General features: G+C 36.5%; 1 protein-coding gene across 2 annotated transcripts in view; it reads left to right on the forward strand.

Moving 5' to 3' along the window:
- The window catches only part of MACC1 (MET transcriptional regulator MACC1), a 35,487-nt gene extending 30,517 nt beyond the window's left edge, over positions 1-4,970 (forward strand). For both annotated transcript variants that reach the window (XM_061997127.1, XM_061997128.1), the window contains one exon: positions 137-4,970. In XM_061997127.1, the coding sequence (XP_061853111.1) occupies positions 137-352 (216 nt within the window). In that variant the 3' untranslated portion in view covers positions 353-4,970. The remainder of the gene's footprint in view (positions 1-136) is intronic.
- The last annotated feature ends 17,009 nt before the right edge of the window (positions 4,971-21,979 follow it).

A 21,979-nucleotide genomic window follows, 5' to 3' on the forward strand; every position in this document is an offset into this window, starting at 1 on the left:
TATGCTAATGCATTTTAACATGGCTAGGGATCAAATTCCCTTATGATTTTTCTACCATTGTAAAGATATAGCGATTGTTTACTCAACATTCAATTTCTGCAACTAAACCTCTTTATTTTTTACCCTTTATCTGCAGATGATGTGGAAACCTGCATATGACTTTCTCTACACGTGGGCAGCCCATTATGGAGATAGTTACAGAGATGTCTTACAAGACCTACAATCAGCCTTGGATAAAATGAAAAACCCAGTAACGAAACAATGGCGAGAGTTAACTGGAACTTTGATTCTTGTGAATTGCATGGAAGTGTTAAGGGCAAGTGCTTTTTCCAAAATGGAGGAAGAAGAATAGACTACTGGGATATTTTTTGAAAAATTTCTTGTGAAACTGTAGTGCTGATATTTGTGTTTCAGTGATGCATGCAGAGCAGGACAGAAAGCAGTTTGTTTTCCTTGACCCGATGATGAGTCTAGCTCCATTGTTCTTGGCAACAGATTGCTAGAGCTTACTAATGGCTACTGAGTAAATAAGAGTGGGGGAATTAAACTTGTGAGGTCAACAAAAAGTCTCAAATTTGGCAGGATGGTTTCTAAAAGGAGCTAAGTTTACAATATTTTCAGTGAGGTATTAAAAATCTAAATATTTTAATACATTATTGTAATTGATGCTCAAAATCCTCAACTCTAAGACAGGGAGTCCAGGTTAGCCCAGAGAAAACTTTAGGCTTCATTTGGCCTTAACTGGGACAAAATGAATCTCATTTTCTCACAAAACAGGAATTAATGAGTTATTTTCACTTGGAAAAATAGGTTTGTGCTTCTCAGTCCTTGTAAAACAGCTGCTGGTGTCAGACAGGCAATTTAATGCTCAAATGACTGGTTTGGATTGATTTATTGCTGTAAATGTCTAGACCCAGCTGTGCAGAAATCCAAGAAAATGCAGGAAGCCTTCTTGGTGTACACTGTCCACCCCCTGATCATTTGTTTTTTCCTACTCTGCTGTTAGATATGTAGATAGAGTGGCTTTGTAGGTACAAGAGGTGTAGACAGTTCTTACTTCTGTTGAACATTTTCTTCTACCTTACTGTATAAAGGATATGGTTAATGGCTATTATTTTCTCAAAAGAAGTTAACAGTGGGGTGCTTTTTAGATTCATTAATTTATGGAACACTTAATTATCATCAGTTATATGTTCTAAAAAGAACCTTGCTTAGGTGCTATCAATAAAAATCTTTCCATTACTGAATATCTTACTATAGATGTAGAAAATAAGGCTGAATAATAGCTACAGGCTAACCAGCTTTATTTATTTTCATCAGCATTAGATATTAAATATATTTTATTTAAGTGGTAGATCTAAAAGGTTAAAGCCATTTTGAGCACATTTGAACAACATTCATTCAGAAACATCACCAAATATTCATGACAACCAGTTGAAAAGAAAATTGGTGTTCTGCCATCACTTGCAGTTGACAAGACAAAGCCAAATTCTTTCAGGAGTACCACAAAGTAGTAATGTGTCAGTCCAAAACTTGTGTTTCCACTGTTCTCTTAGCTCACCTTTACTAAGAAGGCAAGTTTTGTGATTCTAAAACAAAACAGTCCATTTAAACATTTTTTCCCCCCTCCCCTTTCCTCTAACCTGCTTTCTTTTCTACTTTCATTAAGCTTTCCCAAAGCAAGCATAGCTCAGGAAAGAGACTGAGGTTAAAGCACTTACTCCAGTAACAGGAAATCTCAGTTGACAAAAGACATTTTAACATCAAGGCATGGCTGAATTAGCATGTGTGCAAGTTATCTGGCTTCAGTGGATTTCCTCCTGATTTGCAACAGAATGAGGAATTCAGCCCACAGAACAGTGACTGGTTTTGCTTGATAAAGTAATGGTGGTGAAAAAAAGCATCAGATTATCAAAGATCCCTGGTGTTTCAGGTGCTAGAGGCTATGCTATCTTGCCCTGTGCAGTTTTTAAAAAGAGTTGCAGTGAAAATACAAAATAACATTCTCTTGTTATGTATACTTCAGTACTGAGACCAACTGTTCATTCCTTCTTGCAGGCAGTGAAGCTTCCAAACAGGCAGAAAGTATCTGCTGATTTTCTCTTTCATGCTGCTGCGTAAGGAAAAGGCATGTACTAGTTCCTTTTAAAATAGACTTCCTTAAAGGTAAAAAGATAAATTCAAACATTAAATTATAAATATTACAAATAGACATTAAATTAAAAGAAAAATGTCTTTGATGCTTGCAATATACCACTGTGTTCTCCCAGGGGAAATTTTTTTTGTAGACTTCCCAGACTGCTGCCACTTTCACCTTAGACCCTTCTCATAGCAGAGACTGTGAAACCTGAACTGGATTTTGCAGTGATGCAGCAGGTCACACACCATCTCCCTGCCTAAAACTGCAAGGAAATACTTTTTTTTTGTTTTTTCTCCCTAAGAGCTATCTAGCTGAACAGAGGAGATCACAGAGTATATCTTTCAGCTTCACCACCTTCTCTCACCAGTTGATCTTCACATGTCCCAGCAGACCATGCTCCCTTACTTAAATCATTGGTAAAGCCACCTGTTTTCTCTTTCTCTTTTCCCCCTTATCCTCCCCTTCTGTTTTTCTTCTCTTTTGTTAACTTGGCTGCAACAACAGGCTTACTCCTGAAGGTATCTGGTTCCATTTTTTTTTTTTTTGCACATCTTAATTTCCTATCTTTAGTAAATGAGTGTTTACTACATGACCTATTGAAAAAGAAAGCAATTTCTTAGTTCAGGACTGCTTTTCCTACTAGTCTAAAGAGAGAGGAAAGCTACCAGAAGCACATATTGCTCTTTCAGTGATTCTACCAAATATGAAAGATAAGCTACCCAAAGCCCTCAAGGATGAAAGCCAATCCCTCCTGAGAAGGTGGTAAGTGATCAGAAACTTGTGAAGAGAAGTGCTCAGGGAGCAGAGATACTGCCTGATACTATTGTGGCCAGGCCCTCTCATTGCTGTCAAACAACAGCAAAGTTGTTTCTGACTTGAATAAGAGTTGAATTTGGCCCAGTACATTTAGAATATATTGACTTAGTGAATCAATGTTCTCAACTTGCAGAATTATGAAACTGATCCTCAAAGTATATTTCTTTAAAAGGGAATTTGTCTATAGTTGTGCTGTACTCCAGGGAACTTGATTGTGGGCTTTGGTTGTTAATTGTGCTTCCTACTTTTGCTTTAAGCTTCTACTCATATGAATGAAATGTGCACTCAGGCAATATTCTGTTTACTTTAGTAGCCCACATTGGAGATACATGTGTGTGTGTATATATATATATATATATAAGGTATTAAATCCCCATATTTTATTTAGCACTCAAGTGTTCAAAACCACAAAATGCCAGTTGAGAGTAGAAGCAGCTGCACTCTGCAGCAGCACACAGCTAGCAGCACATGGCTTTCGTAAACATGCTCTGTTCTTGACCTTTCCCCTTTCCTCCCACCCTGTCAAGAGAGAACAGCTTTCTCATGAGCCTGCACACATACCTTCTTGGGTTTCTGTGAGGCAGAGTGAGATTAACAACTCCTTGGGAGGAGACAAGGAAAAATATCAGCCTCTGGTCCTTGCCTGAAATGACTCTCTGTTTCCCATTATTTTTGGGTAGCCTGGGGAAAAGAGCAGTGTCAGCCAGTTCCATTTCCTTCTGTATGTGTAGGCTGAAAAAACCTAACCCTTTTGCCGCCTTCTAATCCCTGAATACATATGTTTTTAAGCAAAGGAACAAATGTAAAGCTGTCAGAGGACCAATTACTTTATGATGCCACTTTTCTATGAAAGCTGGAAAAATGAATCATTTGGGTATGGCTGCACTTGAGTGGGGCAGACACCTTTCATAGTGCGCAGCAGCAAGGAAAATCTTGCTGCCGCTCATGCTAGAAATACTAGGCTTTTTCTCAGAGAAGTTGGAAGACATTTGTATTGTTTTAGTGCAGAGGTCTCTCAGCTCAATGTTATTTAACAGCACAGTACACTGATGTATTTCTGAATTCAAAACAGTCAAGGTAGGAGATAAAAGGCAAATTATTCCCCAACATCAATTCCAGTCTTCCAGTTGAGTTTGAAGAAGGCTTCTGTTCCATGGGGGGTTTTTTGGTATTTTTTTGGAAAGCATAGATTTAGCAAAGGAAAAGGAAGTTTCTTTTAAAGTTGGATGTCAAGAGCAAGCCACAGGTTGAGGGGCATTCTTGGTGTAATTTTCTAGGGAGGGAAAACAGGAAGCATCAGCCGTCTTTCTTCCTACTGAGGCCATAAAAATAGTGAGAAGCAGGCAAGTGTCCCTTCAATCATTTTCACACATACAAAAAAGATTTATTTTCACAAATTATTCCTGGAAGCATGTGTTAAAAGCAAACACTAAGCAGTTCCAAAGAAGCAATTCTATTTTATTGTGTTGAGTTGACTTTGCAAACTTACTCTTAAAGTACTTCTGGACTCAATAAGTGATCCAGCTGATAATGATCTGCTAAATAATAAAAGCTATTGTTTGAAACTGCAGATGGTAATACCATGTTCTGAGCTAAACCCAGTCAGTGATCCTGCTTTTTTTCATCACTTAATAGCTTTTTCAGCTATGGACAGATGAATTAAATAGTAATACAAAGCTTTGTTTTATTCTGTTTGTGTCATGGCTATGAAAATTGCCCATGAAAAGACAACAAAATGGAGAGTAAGGGGGTTGGATCCCTACCCCCCACAAAAAAATGTAGAAAATGGTATTCTACACACTAGTGTGAGACACCATCCAGTCTATTAAAATCTCTGGGGATGTCCTAGAACAATTGTAGATGTGTAAAGGAAAATGTTAGCATGGTATGGGTGATAACTATTGTTCTTAATAGTTCTGCTGCCAACAAATGTCTATAGACAGTATGAGATAGATATTCACATAACCTGTGATTATTCTTGATACAGAAAATGCCATTTTATATTTGTTGCCAATATGTGTATATATATATATATATTTTTTTTTTTTAACTTACAGTATATATTTTTAAACAAAATAAACACAGTAAAACTGTATTGTCCACTGGAATCTTGCATGGCTTTTATTTTGCTTTTGTAAGACAAAGAAGAGAAGAGGAAGATGGCCACAGGGTGAAAGATTGTTGTTCTGTTAATACCAGGGAAATGCGCAATGCCTTTATGAATATTTTTCTTCATTAAAAAACTCTGTGTGTTAAAAAGATGAACACACAATCCTTTTAGCATGTTCATAAGCAAAAGTAATTTTCCTCTATTACTTCCAGAAAGAGAATGGACTCTGGAGAAAAGGATTGTCTGTGGACCTTGTTGGGGACCCCAGGCCTCCTTCTATAGGTTATGCTCTCAAATTTTCTCTTTTTTTGTCAGAGTCATGAAAGTTTAAGCAAATCTTTGGTTGAAAAGGTTGGTCAAATCTAACAGAAGTTTATGAACCTTTAGTAGAAGGAAATAACACTGGTCATTGGTTTAAATTGAACATCTATTTCCATTTTCTCAGATCACATTTTTATTTACACTCCTTCCAGTACAAATTGGCCAGGAATACAGCCTTTATCTTAAATCTTAAAATTATCATAGGAATTTTAATGTAAAACTAAGTAGCAAGAGCTACTGTACTGACTGGAAGGTCAATTTACATATCCATTCTAAATCCCAGGTTTTAAAATGTAAATGAACTGGTTTGCCAAGAAGGAGGATAGCAGCACAATACTCCCAAAAAAGCAGACAAAGACAAGTGCATTCAGCTCCACTCCACAGCCTCAGAGCTTTAAACATACCACTTGTGGTAAATTCAGAACAAGTTCTAAAATACAGCCTTGTCAAATACAATCCCCTGAGAACAAAGGGAGTCAGGAGTGACAGGAGGGAAGTGAATAAGCAATGACTACCTACTATGTCTCATGACAATGAAGATATCAGGCAATGGATTTAAAAATAAGGGAAAGTACCTTTTCATACAGGGATGAATTGGGGATTGAATTGTTACTGGATATTGTTGAAGACATCAGTATAAAGGGGTGCGAAAGGCAATTAGTTAAAGTTATTGATGTTGTGGCTTTCCAATGCTCTCCCTTCTGTCCAGCCCAGGTGATAGCTCCTCAAATTATTCAGCAACAATCACAGACTCTTTCCTGGTCTGTGGCCTCAAGTACCAAAAGCAGCTGGCTGGACTGAGCCATAGTCAACCAGCTGATTCTGGAAACGGGGTCTCTGAGAAGAGACCGCAATCTTAAAAGTGAAACTTAAAATGTAACCTAACCAAACTCTTCAGGGATGACATTGCCCCATGACCTTCCTTCTCTCAATCTATTTCATGCATCTGAGAGAAAAACACAAAAGGAGGAAGGGATGAGCAGGGAGAGGAGTGGCAGATTTTAAGCAGAGTCTCAGACGAGAAAGCTCTCTTCATAATTCTACTCACAAGTACGAAATGTTATTATTAGAGTCTGAAACCATTTAATATCATGCAACCCTCTATTCTTAATAGAAAAGTCTCTATTGCTATTAATAAAGGAGTTTTAAGGGGGAAAAAAAAAGCAAATGAATGGTTTAATAATACTGCTTATAAAACCAATTGTGTATAACTGAAAAGCTCTCCCTGGGGACCCATTTGCAGGAGGGTTAAATAGGATTATGAAATTTAAAACAAATTAAAATTAAAAATCCTCAAACCCTGAAGCTACAGCAAGAAGATATCACAAAAAGTTGGGACTTTTTTCTGAATAAATTACTGACCTTAGTCATTAGTGTCAGGGGATTATCTCACAGACACTGAAATCTGAATCATCTCTGTATGCCTGCAAGCATCGTTAAGGGTTTTAGGTCAGAAGCTCCATTTTCATACACACAAACAAGTCTCTCTGCCTGGAGGCCTCCAGCCAGCAAGATGGCGTTGGTGGTATTCTGTACACCTTGCATGTCAGGGTATCAAACGTATCAAACTAGTGTAGAAAACACAAATTAACCCTGCCCTTTTCTCATTTTTGTATTTGTCTATAAAAGTCCTATACTGGTCCATAAAGCAAAACCAATGGTGCAGCTGAGATGGGAAAAACCGGAGTGAGCTGTGTAGACTGATGTAAGAGCTGTCTTGTGCACATTTGCTGTTGCAGGTGCTGGTTAGAGAGTTCACATCAGCACCTCAATTGCACAAATCCCTTTGCAACCCATGCTGCCACCCTGCCTTCTCAGACTTGCTCATCCCTTCAATACCTCTTGCTCTGGTGTCCTTTTACCCCTTAGAGGTGTCCTGTCTTTGACCTGGCTAGTAGTCATTCACAGTGAACTCCCACCCCACCTCTCATCTCAGCCACCCTCCCTTGACCACTGCTCTGTGTCTGGGTATTTTCTGAGACTCCCCAGTTCCTCTGACCCCCAGCCCTATATACCCTTCACCAGAAAAGGAAAATGTAATAAAACACAAGATGCAGAAGATCAACAAAAACAATCAAAACCGCTACTGGATATTAGCAGCCAATCAACACATATATCAACTGTATACAGTTAAGCATTTTGTTCTGTCATGTAACCAGACACACATATCTGTCACCCAACCAAACTGGGGGCATGTGATCTAGGCATCTCACTGTACCTGGGGAAAGTAGGAGAGAGGAGCTAGCCTGGATTGCTGCTGTATGCCATGAGGTGTGATGAGATTTAAGATTAGTTACATAAGACAGGGTTTTATTCACTTACTAGCTGACCTGTGAGACATCATGTTTTTGTAGGAATCTTGACTACTGTAATTCTTTTATTTTAATCTTGCCAATGTGCATATAACTAAGGAAAATAAAAGCTTGAAAATATCTTTGTCAGACAAAGACATTGCTAGAGTAATCCCCCTGACTTTCTGTGTGTAAGACCTGAAACTGTGTAGCACCCAATCAGCAAGTTTGTCTTGAGAAAAGACAACCTCTAAATAATCTAAAAGCCTTTCTACGTAATGTTAAGTGCATCTCCAGAATGGGCAGCGATGAGAATTTTGACCACTTTGAAATATTGTTTCTTATTTCATTATATGATTGGATCATTCCCAAAGTAAATAACTTGTTTGTAGCTGTACAATTTCAGATGAGCTCTCTCTAGCAGACTGTTTCTTTCAAAATGCATATAATGGGTATAGGAAAATAGCATCCCAGGCTAGTTAATCTAAACGAAAAAATCTTGAACCTGAGCCCACCTACAGACTTGCAAATAAGGTACTCGCTTTACATATATTTTTTTTCCCTCAAGTCAATATTTTGTCCTCAGGGATATCCATTAACTCAGAATAGTGCTGCTACCACTCTCTTTCTCTTGTTAAGGCAGAGGGGATTCATTAAAAGATGTATATAAGCTAGGGGTGATCTGGCCCTTCATTATATGCAGTAGTAGTTTTCACTGTACCTATCAAAATATCTTGCCACATTTGCCTGTATTCTGCCAGTTTTATGTCACCAAGTGTTGCACTTTTAGGATTATATTCTTCCATCTGCTGACAAAATACACCCCCCAAAGCCAACTAATTCACTATACCTGCCTGTAATAAATGGCCTAATCTACAAGTCATTTTTCCCCCCTTCTTTTTCAGAAAAGGAAATTAAAATTACAAATTTCCTCTCCTCTCTTTTCCTCTCCTTTACTGTGCACCAGAAAAATGCAGCATTTGGTATACAGCACATAGGAAAAATTTTGTGGGGGGTACTCATTGAAATACTGGCAGCACACGACTATTATAAGAAACACAAAAGTGCTTATACAAATGCTAAGAGTAAGCCAGCATAGTACGGAATACCAGGCAGAGAAATAATTGCTGAGGTTAGTTACAGAGTTCTTGTAAGATGTTACTGGTTATGGCCATCCAAAATTTTGCAAATGAACTTAAAAGGAAATAAACACTAATGTCAGCCATTGTTTCAAGTTGCAGACTAATAAAAAACAAAGCGACTCTTCATCATTCTGGAGTGATTTCTTTTTTCTGTGTTTCATTTAGTAAAAGATGCCTCACAGTTTCCATGCATGAATGCAATAACGAAAAATTATGGATTCTTTTTTATAGCCTTGTTGGGTTCATATACAATTCTGGAAAATATTCCTCTGTGGCTAGTACTCCCCTAAAGAAAATCAATCATTTGTGAGCACAATACAATAATCAAAGTCTAGCTTGTGTAATCTTGCCTGTGTTCTTATTTATAATTAACTTACTTAATGAAGGAGAGGATCATAGGAAAGCTGAAAAGGTTTAAGTACCTGCAAAGTACCTACAGACTTTTGGATGACATCAGTGATGGTATCCAAAACCTCAGTCTTCAAATTTTTCTCATATTTTGTCTATTTATATTGTTGAATTTTGGGTTTGTTTGTTTTTTTTTTTTTTTAAAGACGGGTTGATTGTTTCTCCTTTCATTGTCATATCAACATCAAGAATCATTAAGACTACTTTAAAGCAACACACAGTACTATGACCCTGTCTTTGTCTTTCAATACTCTTCTATTACATCTGCACTTCCTTCTGCCTCTGCACATCTTGAATACTAATGTAAACAGTGAAAAAGCTGTACTGTGGAGATTTGTAGTCTGATGCTGATAGGATGCAGCTGAAGGTCAGGAGAGAATTTAGACCAATATATTTAAAGGGATTTATTACTGTGCTATTTTTAGTAACTGATCCAGAAACAGGCAGCATCAGTAATATTAAGCTAATCATTGCAAAGTCAGAGCAAAAAGCAGTTGTCAAGATCTCCTTGAAGCAACTACAGAATTCAACTGTAAAGGGCACAGAGATGATTTCCATCTATGCAGAAAGGTCACAGATGTCCACTAATCTACAACTGTCATAGACCCTTTGATCATGACTGTTATTTTAATACCATTAGCCATTTGATTCTGTAACAACAGTTTTTGAGTACCATGAACCTAGTTGTCCCTCAAACAAGGACTGTACACACATGCATATTCATGATCCAGTGCATAGGTCAAGTCAAGACCATTGGCATGAAGTAAAGGAACGGAAAGTCATGCTTTCTAGCTCCAGTCATTGTCCCAACCATTTCTTACATGGGGTCATCCTATATGTTGAACACATATTTTCCTAAGCTGAGGGTTCAACTATCTTGTTTGGAGCACTCTCAGTTTGTCTGGTCCCATTACTCACCTATCAGAGCTCAAATAGCTGTCAGTATAAATTATTAGGAACAACAAAGCTAAAAAATGCAAACTCTTTCCAAAACTGCCTGCTTTGATAAGTGCTGTGAGCTACTTTTGGAGGAGATCTAGAGTCTAAACATGCATCTCATTGACTTGCAATAACTTGAATTGTTTTCATGGTCACCACCCTCTTCTGAAAGAAACTACTTTTAGACAACTATGGTACCAGTTCTTTAACTGGCCCCTGCATGTGGAAGAGTGCCTTCACTTTACAGATCCTCTGGAGTGACCCAGGGTGCTCCAGCAAAGAGATGTGTCACACTGTAGTATAAAGAATGACTTCCTACTGTTTGCTTATCATGAAGCTGCTCTTCATTCAAGGCAAGTCAAGGTAAAATTGAAATGAAAGCATACGTTCATCTAACTCTGAAGTAGTCAACTGTTTCACTTACTTATACAAGACAATAAGAAACTCCAATATACTTATCAGACTAAGTAAATGAGAAATGCCTCTCTTTCTGTTCCTTTTATAAAACTAGTCTGCTGTTGTATCTTACCAAGGTGATGTATGTCTCAGCTTCCTACTGTTAGAAAGTTATCATTAGACATCATAGTAGAAAACACACCTGTGTCAGCTGAGCATATTGACTTATAGCAAGTCTCCTCTTCAATGCCTTTCAAGAGATATGGGCAGATTTAACTCTACTCTTTAAAACTCAAGGAAGAAATTTCCAGCTAATCATCTAAATGAGTCATTGCTCCTTAAAGGGTCAGTGCTCACATGGCTATGGCCCTTCTGTCTCCTTTGCAATTCTCTAACAAATACCTGGAATTTACTAACCTAAAAGAAAACCAATCACTTGTTTTCCTAAATTACTTCTCACTGAGTTGAACTGGCTGCCTTCAGCATCAGAACATAGCTCAGTTGTCCTGTGAAGTCTCACCTTGAATCTCTTTCTTGGCCAGGAGATACCTGGCCAGTCTGAATTAAAATAAGCATGGTATAATTTTATTGGAGAAAATGACAAGAGAAAAAAGAATAAAGCTAAGACAATCTTGTTCTTTAAAGATGATGCAACACATGCTAGTACAAGTATTCCAGCACTTAATCATAAACACTCAACTGGAAAACCTTGGCTTGTCTGCATGTGTCTGAGCACCATGCCTGTGTTGCAGCATTTGAAGCAGCACTTGCCCAGATGAAACAGGGAACACAGTGCTACACCAGGAGTCTCAGGCTTGCAGGACACAAAGTGGCACATTGAATTGGGAAGGTTAAGGAAGAAGCTACAGCCTTCCTAGGACAACAACTAGTTCTGTGGCTGATTCATTCAATAGCAGAGGCTACCATCACTTTTTTTGCCTACTTAAACTTTCTGCTATAAGTAGATAAAATTCGCTTATCAAATTCACATTAGTTACTGTAGTTCATGTATGCAGTACCTGCGTACATCAGCCCAGAATCACTGATTTAAACATATACTAAATGAAGCTTGTATCCAAAAATTTTGAAATGACAATAAACATATACAAATTACATAACAAAACTCCTCCCCACTTTTAAAATATTTTTTTAAAGTCTTGTTGAAGTGTGCTTCGATTTTACACTCGTGACAAAATGAGCTAGCCATCCCCTTCACCATCCAAACCAGAAGCATGCTCTGCAGTGCTCTGAAAGCTGTGGTGATTGCTGTTGGAATTTTATTGCAAAAGCCAGCAGGTATTTGGAGACACATTACAAATAGCTTGCTAGGTTTGCTAGGCTGCTTTTATATGGTTAGCTTCTTCTCTGACACATACATCTATGACACAGTCTAGGTAACTAACTGCAAAATGTCTATTTGATGTCAGCAGCAGAATGCCAAGAGCAGAGTAAAGTGGAAAAGATTTAAGAGCAAGGCCCCGAGGGCAATGCACACTAATTATTTTTCAGAAGCACTCTTATTTTTTCGCCCATGAGCTCTTTTCTTTCCAAAATATTCACTGGTCATAAAGTGCTGGGATCTTTTTCACTTCTCTTCCCTTTAAATTGTAAAATCAGCTGAAAATATGCTTAAAAATATGTTTAATACTGGTGTTTACTCAACTTCCTGAAGTGTATAGAGTATGGTTCTCATGAAGGATAAAATCCAGTGTGGACTGTGAGTAGAAAATACTGACAATACCTGCTGCACTCTTGACACCTGGGCCTCAGACGGAGCCTTTTGCACATGGCTGGATTATACCTTAGATGCTAATCATCTTTAAATGTTTAATTCCCTCTTTGTGGTGGTGTGGAGGAAGCAATACTTCTCTCTCCAACAACTCCTAAAAATCCTAAGAAATACAGAACAATTTTCAGAAATGTTCAGTTTGGCATAATTGTAACATCCTGGTATTGGAAAGAGTATCACCTACCCCTTTATGAACTTTAAATCATATTTTAGTTTTATACCATAACAGACCACAACAGTAACAGTTGTTGATTCTCAAGTCAACTGAGGGATGCCTAGCTGTGCTCATGCCATATGTCCCCAGTAAGACATTCCACCCTAATTAAAGTGGAAAGCGAGAGAGAACATACTGGTTGTATATTCTTTATTCTAAATAGGAATGTAAAGTTGTTTAGACAAATATCAGAAATTTTCTAAGCACTGGGAGCTATGTTATTTTATGCTGTAACTAAGCCAAATGACCTCACTAGGGTTTTCACTGTTATCTGCAATGAAATTGACTCTCCTAGGCAAGTATCTTTTTCCTTCATTTAATGAAAACCACAAGTAACCTAAGTCAAATGACCGAGACAGATTCTACCTCAGAATGCTGACTAACCATTTACCAGTGTTAACTGAACAACACAGATATAAAATACTAGTGGCTCACAATGTTAGTATTTTATGCTGAGAGACTACTGTAGAAGTTTTAAGACATCTAAAACTAGATGTGCATCACCTATGGTGGTCAAACCTTCCATCGAACTCCTGTTAAATTCTCAGTAGCAACTCATCGCAACTCAGGCCTTTAGCTTTGCCATGTTATGCATGTCCTTATAGTTCCTCTGTTTCTACAAAGAATTCTACTTTGCCTTAAAAGCAAACTAGGGCAGGAAACTTCTCCTTTAGTACAAATATTACCTTCAAAACATATGATGAGAAATGTATAATTAAGAAGATGAATCCCACAGACTTCTATAGTGAGGGACAGAATCATGGCAAGAGATCCAGTTAAAACAATTCAGAACTCCAGTAACAACTACTCAACATAGGATGACGTTTTCAAAAAGAACCATAGGTTGGCTATATGTTTTCTCACAGACAAGCTTATTTTTCTATTCCTTCTTTCTCTCATGCAAATAAGAACATCTTCCTGACTAAACTTACTTAGAAGAGGGGAAGTAATAAACTATCTAACATTTCAAAATAGCTACAGATCTTTAGAATCCTGCTGATAATTCTCTTAGTTTTTATTTCAGACTCCTTAGATCAAATATTCATCTGCTTGTCATGTTAGTGTTTGACCATGTATTTCTTCACATAAAGATCCATTTACTCCATTTTTTAAAAAATAACTTTTACAATTTTTCTTAATATTAAGATTTTACATTTATTGCACCAACCAAGGTGATAAATAGCTTTTTATTTACATGCTTGTGTATAAGTGATAATTTGGTACAAACAGGACTTGAAAAAAAGTTGATGAACTGGTTGAATGTGCGTTATTTGTAAAATAACCCACAGAGTTTTAGTAATGACCACCAAACTCTTTAAGACCAACTTTTATACATTATTTAGGAGAAGTAAGTAAAGAGACTGAAGTTCAAGGCAAATAAGCTATGATGGAGTTTTCATGGAAAATCTTCTGCCATATATTTTCTAGGTAGTTTAGTTTAATAAGAAAACTACAAGGAATCTTAGCAACAATAACATACAATTGGTTATTTTTCATTACTCCAGCAAATGAGACATGTCACATCAAATGAGATAATGCAAAAGGTGTCAATACAATAATACTAATGAAGACTCGTTACAGCTACAGTGTAACTAAAATAAAGAGTTAATTTTTCCTTTATCAATTATTGCTATTTTAGTCAGATAGTTTTAAAATCTAACTGGTAGTCACTAAACATAAATAGAAAAGGAAGTCCCTTTCTGCACTTTCTCCTTTGAAAAAAGCTCTAGCAGACCTAAGAAATATCAAAAAATTTGAACCAAACTAAGTCTTAGCAGAATGACTAAAAATGCCAAACGTGGGCAAAATGGTTTTAAAAGGTGGCTAGTAGTCTCTGGAGAGATGAAATGAGTACAGCAGAAGTGACTGAAATGCATTTCATAACTGATGGACTTGAATATCACATCTCTCAATAATAGTTTATTCAGTAACTTGTTTATTTAGAATATATGCATTGTGTTGTCATGGAGTTTTTATCTGGTTGCTGGGCTGCAAGTTCTAGCAACACATGATTCGTAGTTATCTGTCACTTTGTCATATATATTGAATTGGAGAGTCATTATTAGTATGTTAAGTAATAACACAGATTTGGTAGTAGCCCAGATTTTTACTGAATCCAAAAGCAGAGCCTAGTCTGTTACTATGTGGTCAATTCCCCAAGTGCAAGAAGCCTTGCCTTCTTTTTGTGGTATGAAATATATTCAAACTACAGTCATATCCTCCTAAGTGCCTTGAGCCACAAATGTTTTATGAGACCTCTCAGTAGGAGACAGTGAAGAGTATCTTTGTCTATTAATGTTGAAATAAAAGCATGTGCTTCTGGAACCACCAAAAAACCATGTCCTGCTTCTCAGTGTATCCGTTTTTTGCTGCTTGTCTTATCAGCTTCTCATTTTGAGGAAATAAATAATAAAGTAACATACACAGCTTCTGCAATTTGTTGGACATATTTAACACTTCATGTCTAACATACAATTCTATATCATAAATCTACTACAGAATCTTTTGGCTTTGATTTAAAAAATCTGTAAGTTCAAATAAGACAGTACTTCAAAAGAAACTATTTTGAGAGCTTTCTGTGTATCTTTTTCAATATAGCTCCTAGCATATTGTGATCAAGAAGTCTGGCTGATGAATGGGATTTTTAGATGACTAATTAATGCATCATATTCAATATATGTCTATGTGTATGTGTGCATATATAAGTTGAACGTTACTTAATAAATAATCCAAAACAGATACTGAAAAAGAACTTATAGTTTGGAACAGACTCATTGGGACCATCACCAGAAAAATATTTTCTATGTTCCACAATAACATTCTGCCTCTTAAGGCATAGAGAACTACTTTCTATAGCAAAAGGAAATGAAAGAGACATTCCCAGTGTGTAAGACACAGGTCGTCTAAGTACTTAGTAAAAACTAGAATTTAAAGTGGTTATTATGCTGCTACAAACTACAGATCAACTCTTTCAATTTCAGAGAATCTATACTGACTCTCAATAAGTGAGAAGAATAAAGAGGAGTGGTATCTTCTGACAGTGGGAGAGCAGTTGACTAACAGTGGCAAAGATGACCCACATACCCAAGTCTCATGGGAAGCCAGGGAGAACCCCCAGATAACTCATTGTGGTATGCCCAAAAGACTTGGCAGCACAGAGCAAAGTAGGAGCAAACTTGGTCTCTATTACTAAACAGAGAAGGGAAAAGAATGGGACTTACATGTAACTTACAAGGGTTGTCCATAGCAGTGCAACTGTGATTTCATACTCCTAGCAATACAGGTGTGTTTTGTGTTTTTTAGATAACTAAAGAACTAGTAGTTTCTTGGTGGTATGTTAATTAAGAAACACTATAACCATCTAAATAATTACTTCTCAAGCGTTCAGTCTAAACTATTAGATCTTTGCAGTAACGATTGCTTTCCATACTAACTGAGGAAAGCCTAAGGCACAGTTATCAATTCTCACAATCTTAATCTTCATTAAATCTCCACTTGCTAGAAGTTTATGGTTAAGAAAAAATAATTTTACAGTTTCTTTTAGGAATTTCTGTCCAAATGGTTTCAAAAGAAAGGGTACAAAATGTATCTGAAGTGTATAGCTAAAAGCTCAGAGGGTAAAAGTAAAAAAATGTAAAATGCATAATCTCATATTTTTCTGAAGTTTGTCTTACAATTATGAAACTAGTGTTAGTACAGACAAGTGTTAGCAGACACAAGACCTGACAATTCTGATATCCTCTTAAGTATCTTACGTTTCTGCTACATGCTGAGAAAAGATAATGGAGTCACATAATCATTAAATAATTTTGATGAATGTTTGGATACATTTTTAGAATTGGTGAAGCAATATGGTTGACACTTGCCTAGAAGTCATTGAAAAGAATTTCTCAAGAGAAGAAACACAAGAAATCTCACCTCCACAGAAACAAAAAAAAATTCAAGACAAGAATGCTGTCTGATAAATCAGAATATAATTGCAAATGAGAGATTTGCATCTAACAAAACCAGTCACTTTGGCAGTCATGTAGAAAGACAGATTTTGTATTGAGCATTGAATTGGTGGAGTGTATCAGTTCAAGCAGTAGAAGTGACTGCATAAGCAGAGATGAAGAGTTTTAATAAACTGGTCATTATAATAACAGGCAAATTTTCCTTAAAAAGGTTAAAGACAGAAGAGGATGACACATCAGGGCAAAAACTAGAAACTTAATTTTAGAATTATAAATTCATATTAAAGGTGCCCTTGTGTGAAATTCTCAAAAATGAAAATAACTTTAAAAAAAAAAACAACCCACAATCTACTGAATTTCATTCTTTTTGTTTTCTTCTATGTTTACAGTTAAAAAAAAAATGTTGTTTCCATATAATGTATTCTATAATTTAAGAAAATTAAACAGAAAATAACACAGTAAACCTATGTGACAAGAGAAAAAGCTCTTCTTTCACATACTTCATCCCCTCTAGTCTCCTTTTGATGAGCCAAGCTTTACAAATGAGAAAAAATTCTGTTCCAGGTGTCTAATAAACCACATAGTCCATTCAGTCTTTGAGCTGCTCACCAAGACTATCAATAATGGAATCAGTTTTGACAGTGATTTTTTCAATTTATAGTGATGTTGAGCTGATTATAATGCCAGACTGTACTAAACACGTACATGCATTTTAAATAGACCATCAAATAGAGCTAGGCACAGATTTAAAATGGATAATTTCTTTAATAAAAACTCCTTTACAAAGAAACCTTTCTGTTTCCCAATTATTCAAAGTTTTAGGACAAAACTAGGATAAATTTAGAAAAATCAGCAGTGATGAGTGAGAAAAAACCTCCTGAAGTATCAGAATATTTATTGACATTTTCTAAACAGAAACAAATTTACTAATTTAGACATTAATTAGAGACATATGACTTTCAAAGCCGGAAAACAAGTGAAAGTGAAATATAGAGGTTTTTTAAAGAAAGAAGTTATTGGTTTTAGCTAGAAAAAAAGCATTTTGAGTCTACCTGATGATTCTATTTGATCAGTAACTGAAGCACAACAGACCACTTAATGATTTATACCACTGTGCTGGAAATCCCAGAGTCAGAAGGCAGTCTATTTCATTCTGCATCAAGTATGTGGGTCTGGTCCTACATTTGGACTTTTAAATTTGCCAGGAGATTTCAAAAGTGGGAATTCTACCAGTGCAGTGTCAGAATACAGCTTGTGTACCAAATGCAAGATGTCTCACCCAATGCATTTAGAAGGAAAGGATATATTTTTTTCTCTAAAGTTTTTAACATCATCCCTTTCCAAAAGCCAGTCCCAAGGTAACCACTGCACCTCATTTATATTTTTAATCCTTTCCTGTAACAGTAAAGGAAACATTTACACTGCATTGTAAATGCACTGTATTGCTGTGCATTGCAGCAATAAGTAGAGCTGATCAGGAAAGGCCTGTATTACAGTATTGATTTAACTGCACAAGGTTAACACTGAGCCAGACCTTCTGTTCTGTACTCATTTTTCAGATCTTTAACTGTACTAGAATTTCTCTCTAAGCTGAAACCTATCCTCAATACTTACGCTGTAGAAATTGCTTACATTAACTATCGTGTCCACACTTCTCAAAGAGGGTTTTTAAAGAGCTCTTTGAATGCCATAGATTCATCAAAATACAGTGATCCGTTCTAAACTGAAGACTTAGATCTTCAAGATGATCTAATGACTCCAACTACTCGTTTTCAAATTACCAATTTGAGACAAATTTAAAGAATTGTACTTCAGAAAATGTTCTTTCAAAATTGGGCAATTCAAGTATTTAGTCTGCTAAAAAGCTTTATCAGGATCAGTGGTTTGGGCCATTCTGTTAACATTATATTGGTGACAAAGTCATTTACTATTCTTCAGTAGCTTAAGCTACAATGAAAACCTAACTATTGTTCTTTTGAGTTTTAACATAGTCTTTCCCTTAAACATCTAACCTATAAAGAGTTTTAAGAATGTTTTCAGATAGATTAAATTAAACCCCAGTACTAAGTTTCTGACCATCATTTTTAAACCATATGGATCATCAGTATCCTCATTCTTGAGCATCGGATACCTATCTTTTCACAACATTTCAAGGAAAGTCAAGTTAGGCTTATCCTTATTTTGCAGCTGGAAAACTGATTTAATTGAGACCAAGTAGAAATGCTGGAGCACAGCAGTGCACTGTTTGTCTCTGCCATATGTCTGTCAGCCTAAGGCCTGAGATAGCCTTTGCTTCCCTAGTCTACTCTTCTTGTACTGGAAAGAGAACGATACTCTCTGTTTTATTATTTCAACAGTTTCTAGAAATATAGACTGAATACCTACTGTTAGGATGTAGTGGATGTTTTTTTCCGCTTTGGCAGCCTTTTCATTTATTCTAGACAATTAGATTAAGATGTAGGAGATATCTTTTACTTAGATAAGTTTTAAAGGTGCAGGAGACAATGTATTTACATTTGTTCTTGACAAACTCTGTGAGTTAAACTAAATGACAGTTTTTATTTCCTCACTGCAAAACTAGAAGTATGTTAAGAAGTCTGAGTGCAATTCAGCTAACTTCCACTGAAAGCAAAATTTTTACCCTCATCCCTAAAATGCTTTGCTAAACTGACCCTTACCCTCATATCTTTAGTATTCACTACAATTATACTGTATTTCAACCTTAAATTGTCAGATTTCTAGATATTTTATTCAATAAAAAATTGAATTGCAACACCAAAATGAACACATAAATAATTGACTCTTACAGATGCACAAAAATCAGTAGTTTTCAAAGCAGTTTGTTCCATTAAGCTTTTCAGCCCTCATTCTACATAAAATTTTGTAGAGTGGTTGTCAAAAAATATGAAATATTCTATCTACTTTGATTTGATATGATTACAACTCAATAAGTAAAGACTGAAGTTACTCTTTTTAGGAAAGATATGAATATTGGCAATAACAATTATTTTTGAAAAATTTACTTCTGCTTGATTATTTTTTAAAAAAATGCAATTAGAATACTGCAATTCTCCTATCACAGTAGCTGTAGAAACCATAAAGTCCTAAATTTTATTTTTCCTTGATCTATTTTTCACTTGCACCTCAATTAAAAAAAAAAAAGATGAATTTAAAGGATACTGTCAGTCTCCTCACTTTCTACTTGCATCAGTGTTCCTACCAACAAAACACTCAGCTGTGTTAAAAGGGAATATAATTAAAAACTGATGCATCTCCTACTGATAATTCCTTATTTTTATTGTAATTCAGTGTGTTGGAACATGTTGCCATGGTGGGAGCTGTCAGAACACCTGGGTGAACTTGAGTTAAAGAAGAAAATGTGTGGGTTCATTATCAGGAGCAAACTACCAGTAAGCATGCTGAGGAGGCTGTTTGATCTGCACTTTTAAAATGCCATAAATCTGTCTGATCCCACTCTGGAAGAGAAATGAGGTAGATTACCTTTTTGGATTTCTTCCAATCCTGTTTTCCTTAATCCTATGATTTCTTAACATGTGAATTTTTGAATTGTATCTATTAGCCTTTTAGATTAAAGGCAAGAAAAAACACTCTAGATTGAAGATTCACTTGCCTCTAATCCAAGAGCTAATTTTTTATTTTCCAAAGACATCCCATCTGTATTTGTTATATGAGCATACAACTAGAGAGGTTTGGAAAAGGCTGAAATCCACAGCACTTTCCCAGCTCACTCAAAAGAGAAGTAGTAGTATAGATAAGGAAGATGAAAGATTTTTTCTATAACGTCATTTCAAAAGAACTTCACAACATCTCATTCTTCTACTTTTCTGGATTAGATGTTAAGAAAAAGAAATAAGGTGTCATAATATGCTCTTTTTTCTAGCACATTAGCACATAATTTTGAATAGTGAGAAGTAACATTTAACTGTTCCCTTGGACTAGTCTGTCTATACCCATACATCTGCTGTCTCTTAAATGTCTAGCCATTCCATTGCTAGGTCCTTTGGGACAAGAATATCTTTGTTATAAATATGAAACATCTAGTACATTATTTGATTGCCCTCATAGATTCATAACTGTATTTTCTAGATGCTACAGTAACAGAAAGAACAGCAACAATAAGGTACAAGACAGGGTAGTTCTTCAGTAATGCAGCTGGTAAGTGAAGTTTGCACATATTACGCAACTTTCCTAGTCTTTGCCTAATTTTCATGTTTAGTATCTTCTTTGATCATTTTATTATTGCAGACCAGATAATCTTTTTGTAGTGAAACTCCTTTAATAGTGCCAACATGTTGTGGTACAGTTACTGGGTGGGTTGTGACTGGAACTGGAATGGACAGACAAGGACAAAGAACTTAAAAATCTCTATTACATTTTTTACTGACATTTTTCTCTCATGTGAGATTTCTTACATGTGCAGTTTCCTACCATTTCTGATCAATTAGCTGGCTGCTTGTCACTGATAGCTAATGAGCTAGACTCAATTATATATGCATGTTAGTTCTTGGCAGTCCCACATACACATCAATGAGTACAGAAAGTTGTAGGCACAGATGTAGCTTGGACCAGCCAGCTTGAATAAAGATGGTAGGGATAAGTTAATGCAGCTGGCATGCTACTTCAGAAACAGGTGCTGCAAGTTAATCAATTGGGCCCTGGGTGATCTCATGGGCAGAAGCAGCATATAAGGAGGTAGCTAGCAAAGGAAGGGTGGCTTTGAGTTAACTCTGGTGGTTGTATTATGTTGTCCCTGTATGTCTCTGCACGTGCATTACTTAGACTCTCTATGTCTTCAAGTGACTATTGCCTGCACTACTACAACATTTGGTGACCCAGACGTGATATGCCGAATTGGTTGGACTAAGAACCCTCGGCAGAAAAGCACTTGGATTCCTGCTTGAAAAGGCAAGTGATCTGAGTAAAGTGATATAATGGGAAAAAATCATAAGCAAAGAGGAAAATCCTATTGACACCCTTCAACATATCCTTGCTGAGAAAGGATTCAGTTATGAAAGAGAGGATTTACTAAGACTTGTAAGATGGGGACAGGAAGTAGGTCTCTTTGTTTCCCCCCAAGAAGTATATGAAAAGGGACACTGGGAAAACCTGGGGGACATGTTGAATGATGCTATCGGCTTGTGTAAATTGGTATCATCCATTATACACCAGCTAGAAGCTGAGCGTGCTGCCGCTGCTGCCATGAAAGCAGAAGCTGCTGTACCATCTGCGTTCCCGGTAGATGCTAAAAGGTTCTTTGGAGGTGGTGACTTTATAGTACCATCGGCTCCACCTCTAGAAGAAAATACTAAGAGACTCTTCGGAGGGGATAATGTCGTAATACCCTCGGCTCCACCTCTAGAAGAGGAGAGCATGGATGTGAGCCCACCTCCCCCAGAACCCCCTAGAGCACCGTTCCAGGAGCCGAATACTCGCATTGCT

Source organism: Colius striatus, chromosome 5, assembly GCF_028858725.1.
Source record: "Colius striatus isolate bColStr4 chromosome 5, bColStr4.1.hap1, whole genome shotgun sequence".
In the NCBI taxonomy this organism is placed as follows: domain Eukaryota; kingdom Metazoa; phylum Chordata; class Aves; order Coliiformes; family Coliidae; genus Colius; species Colius striatus.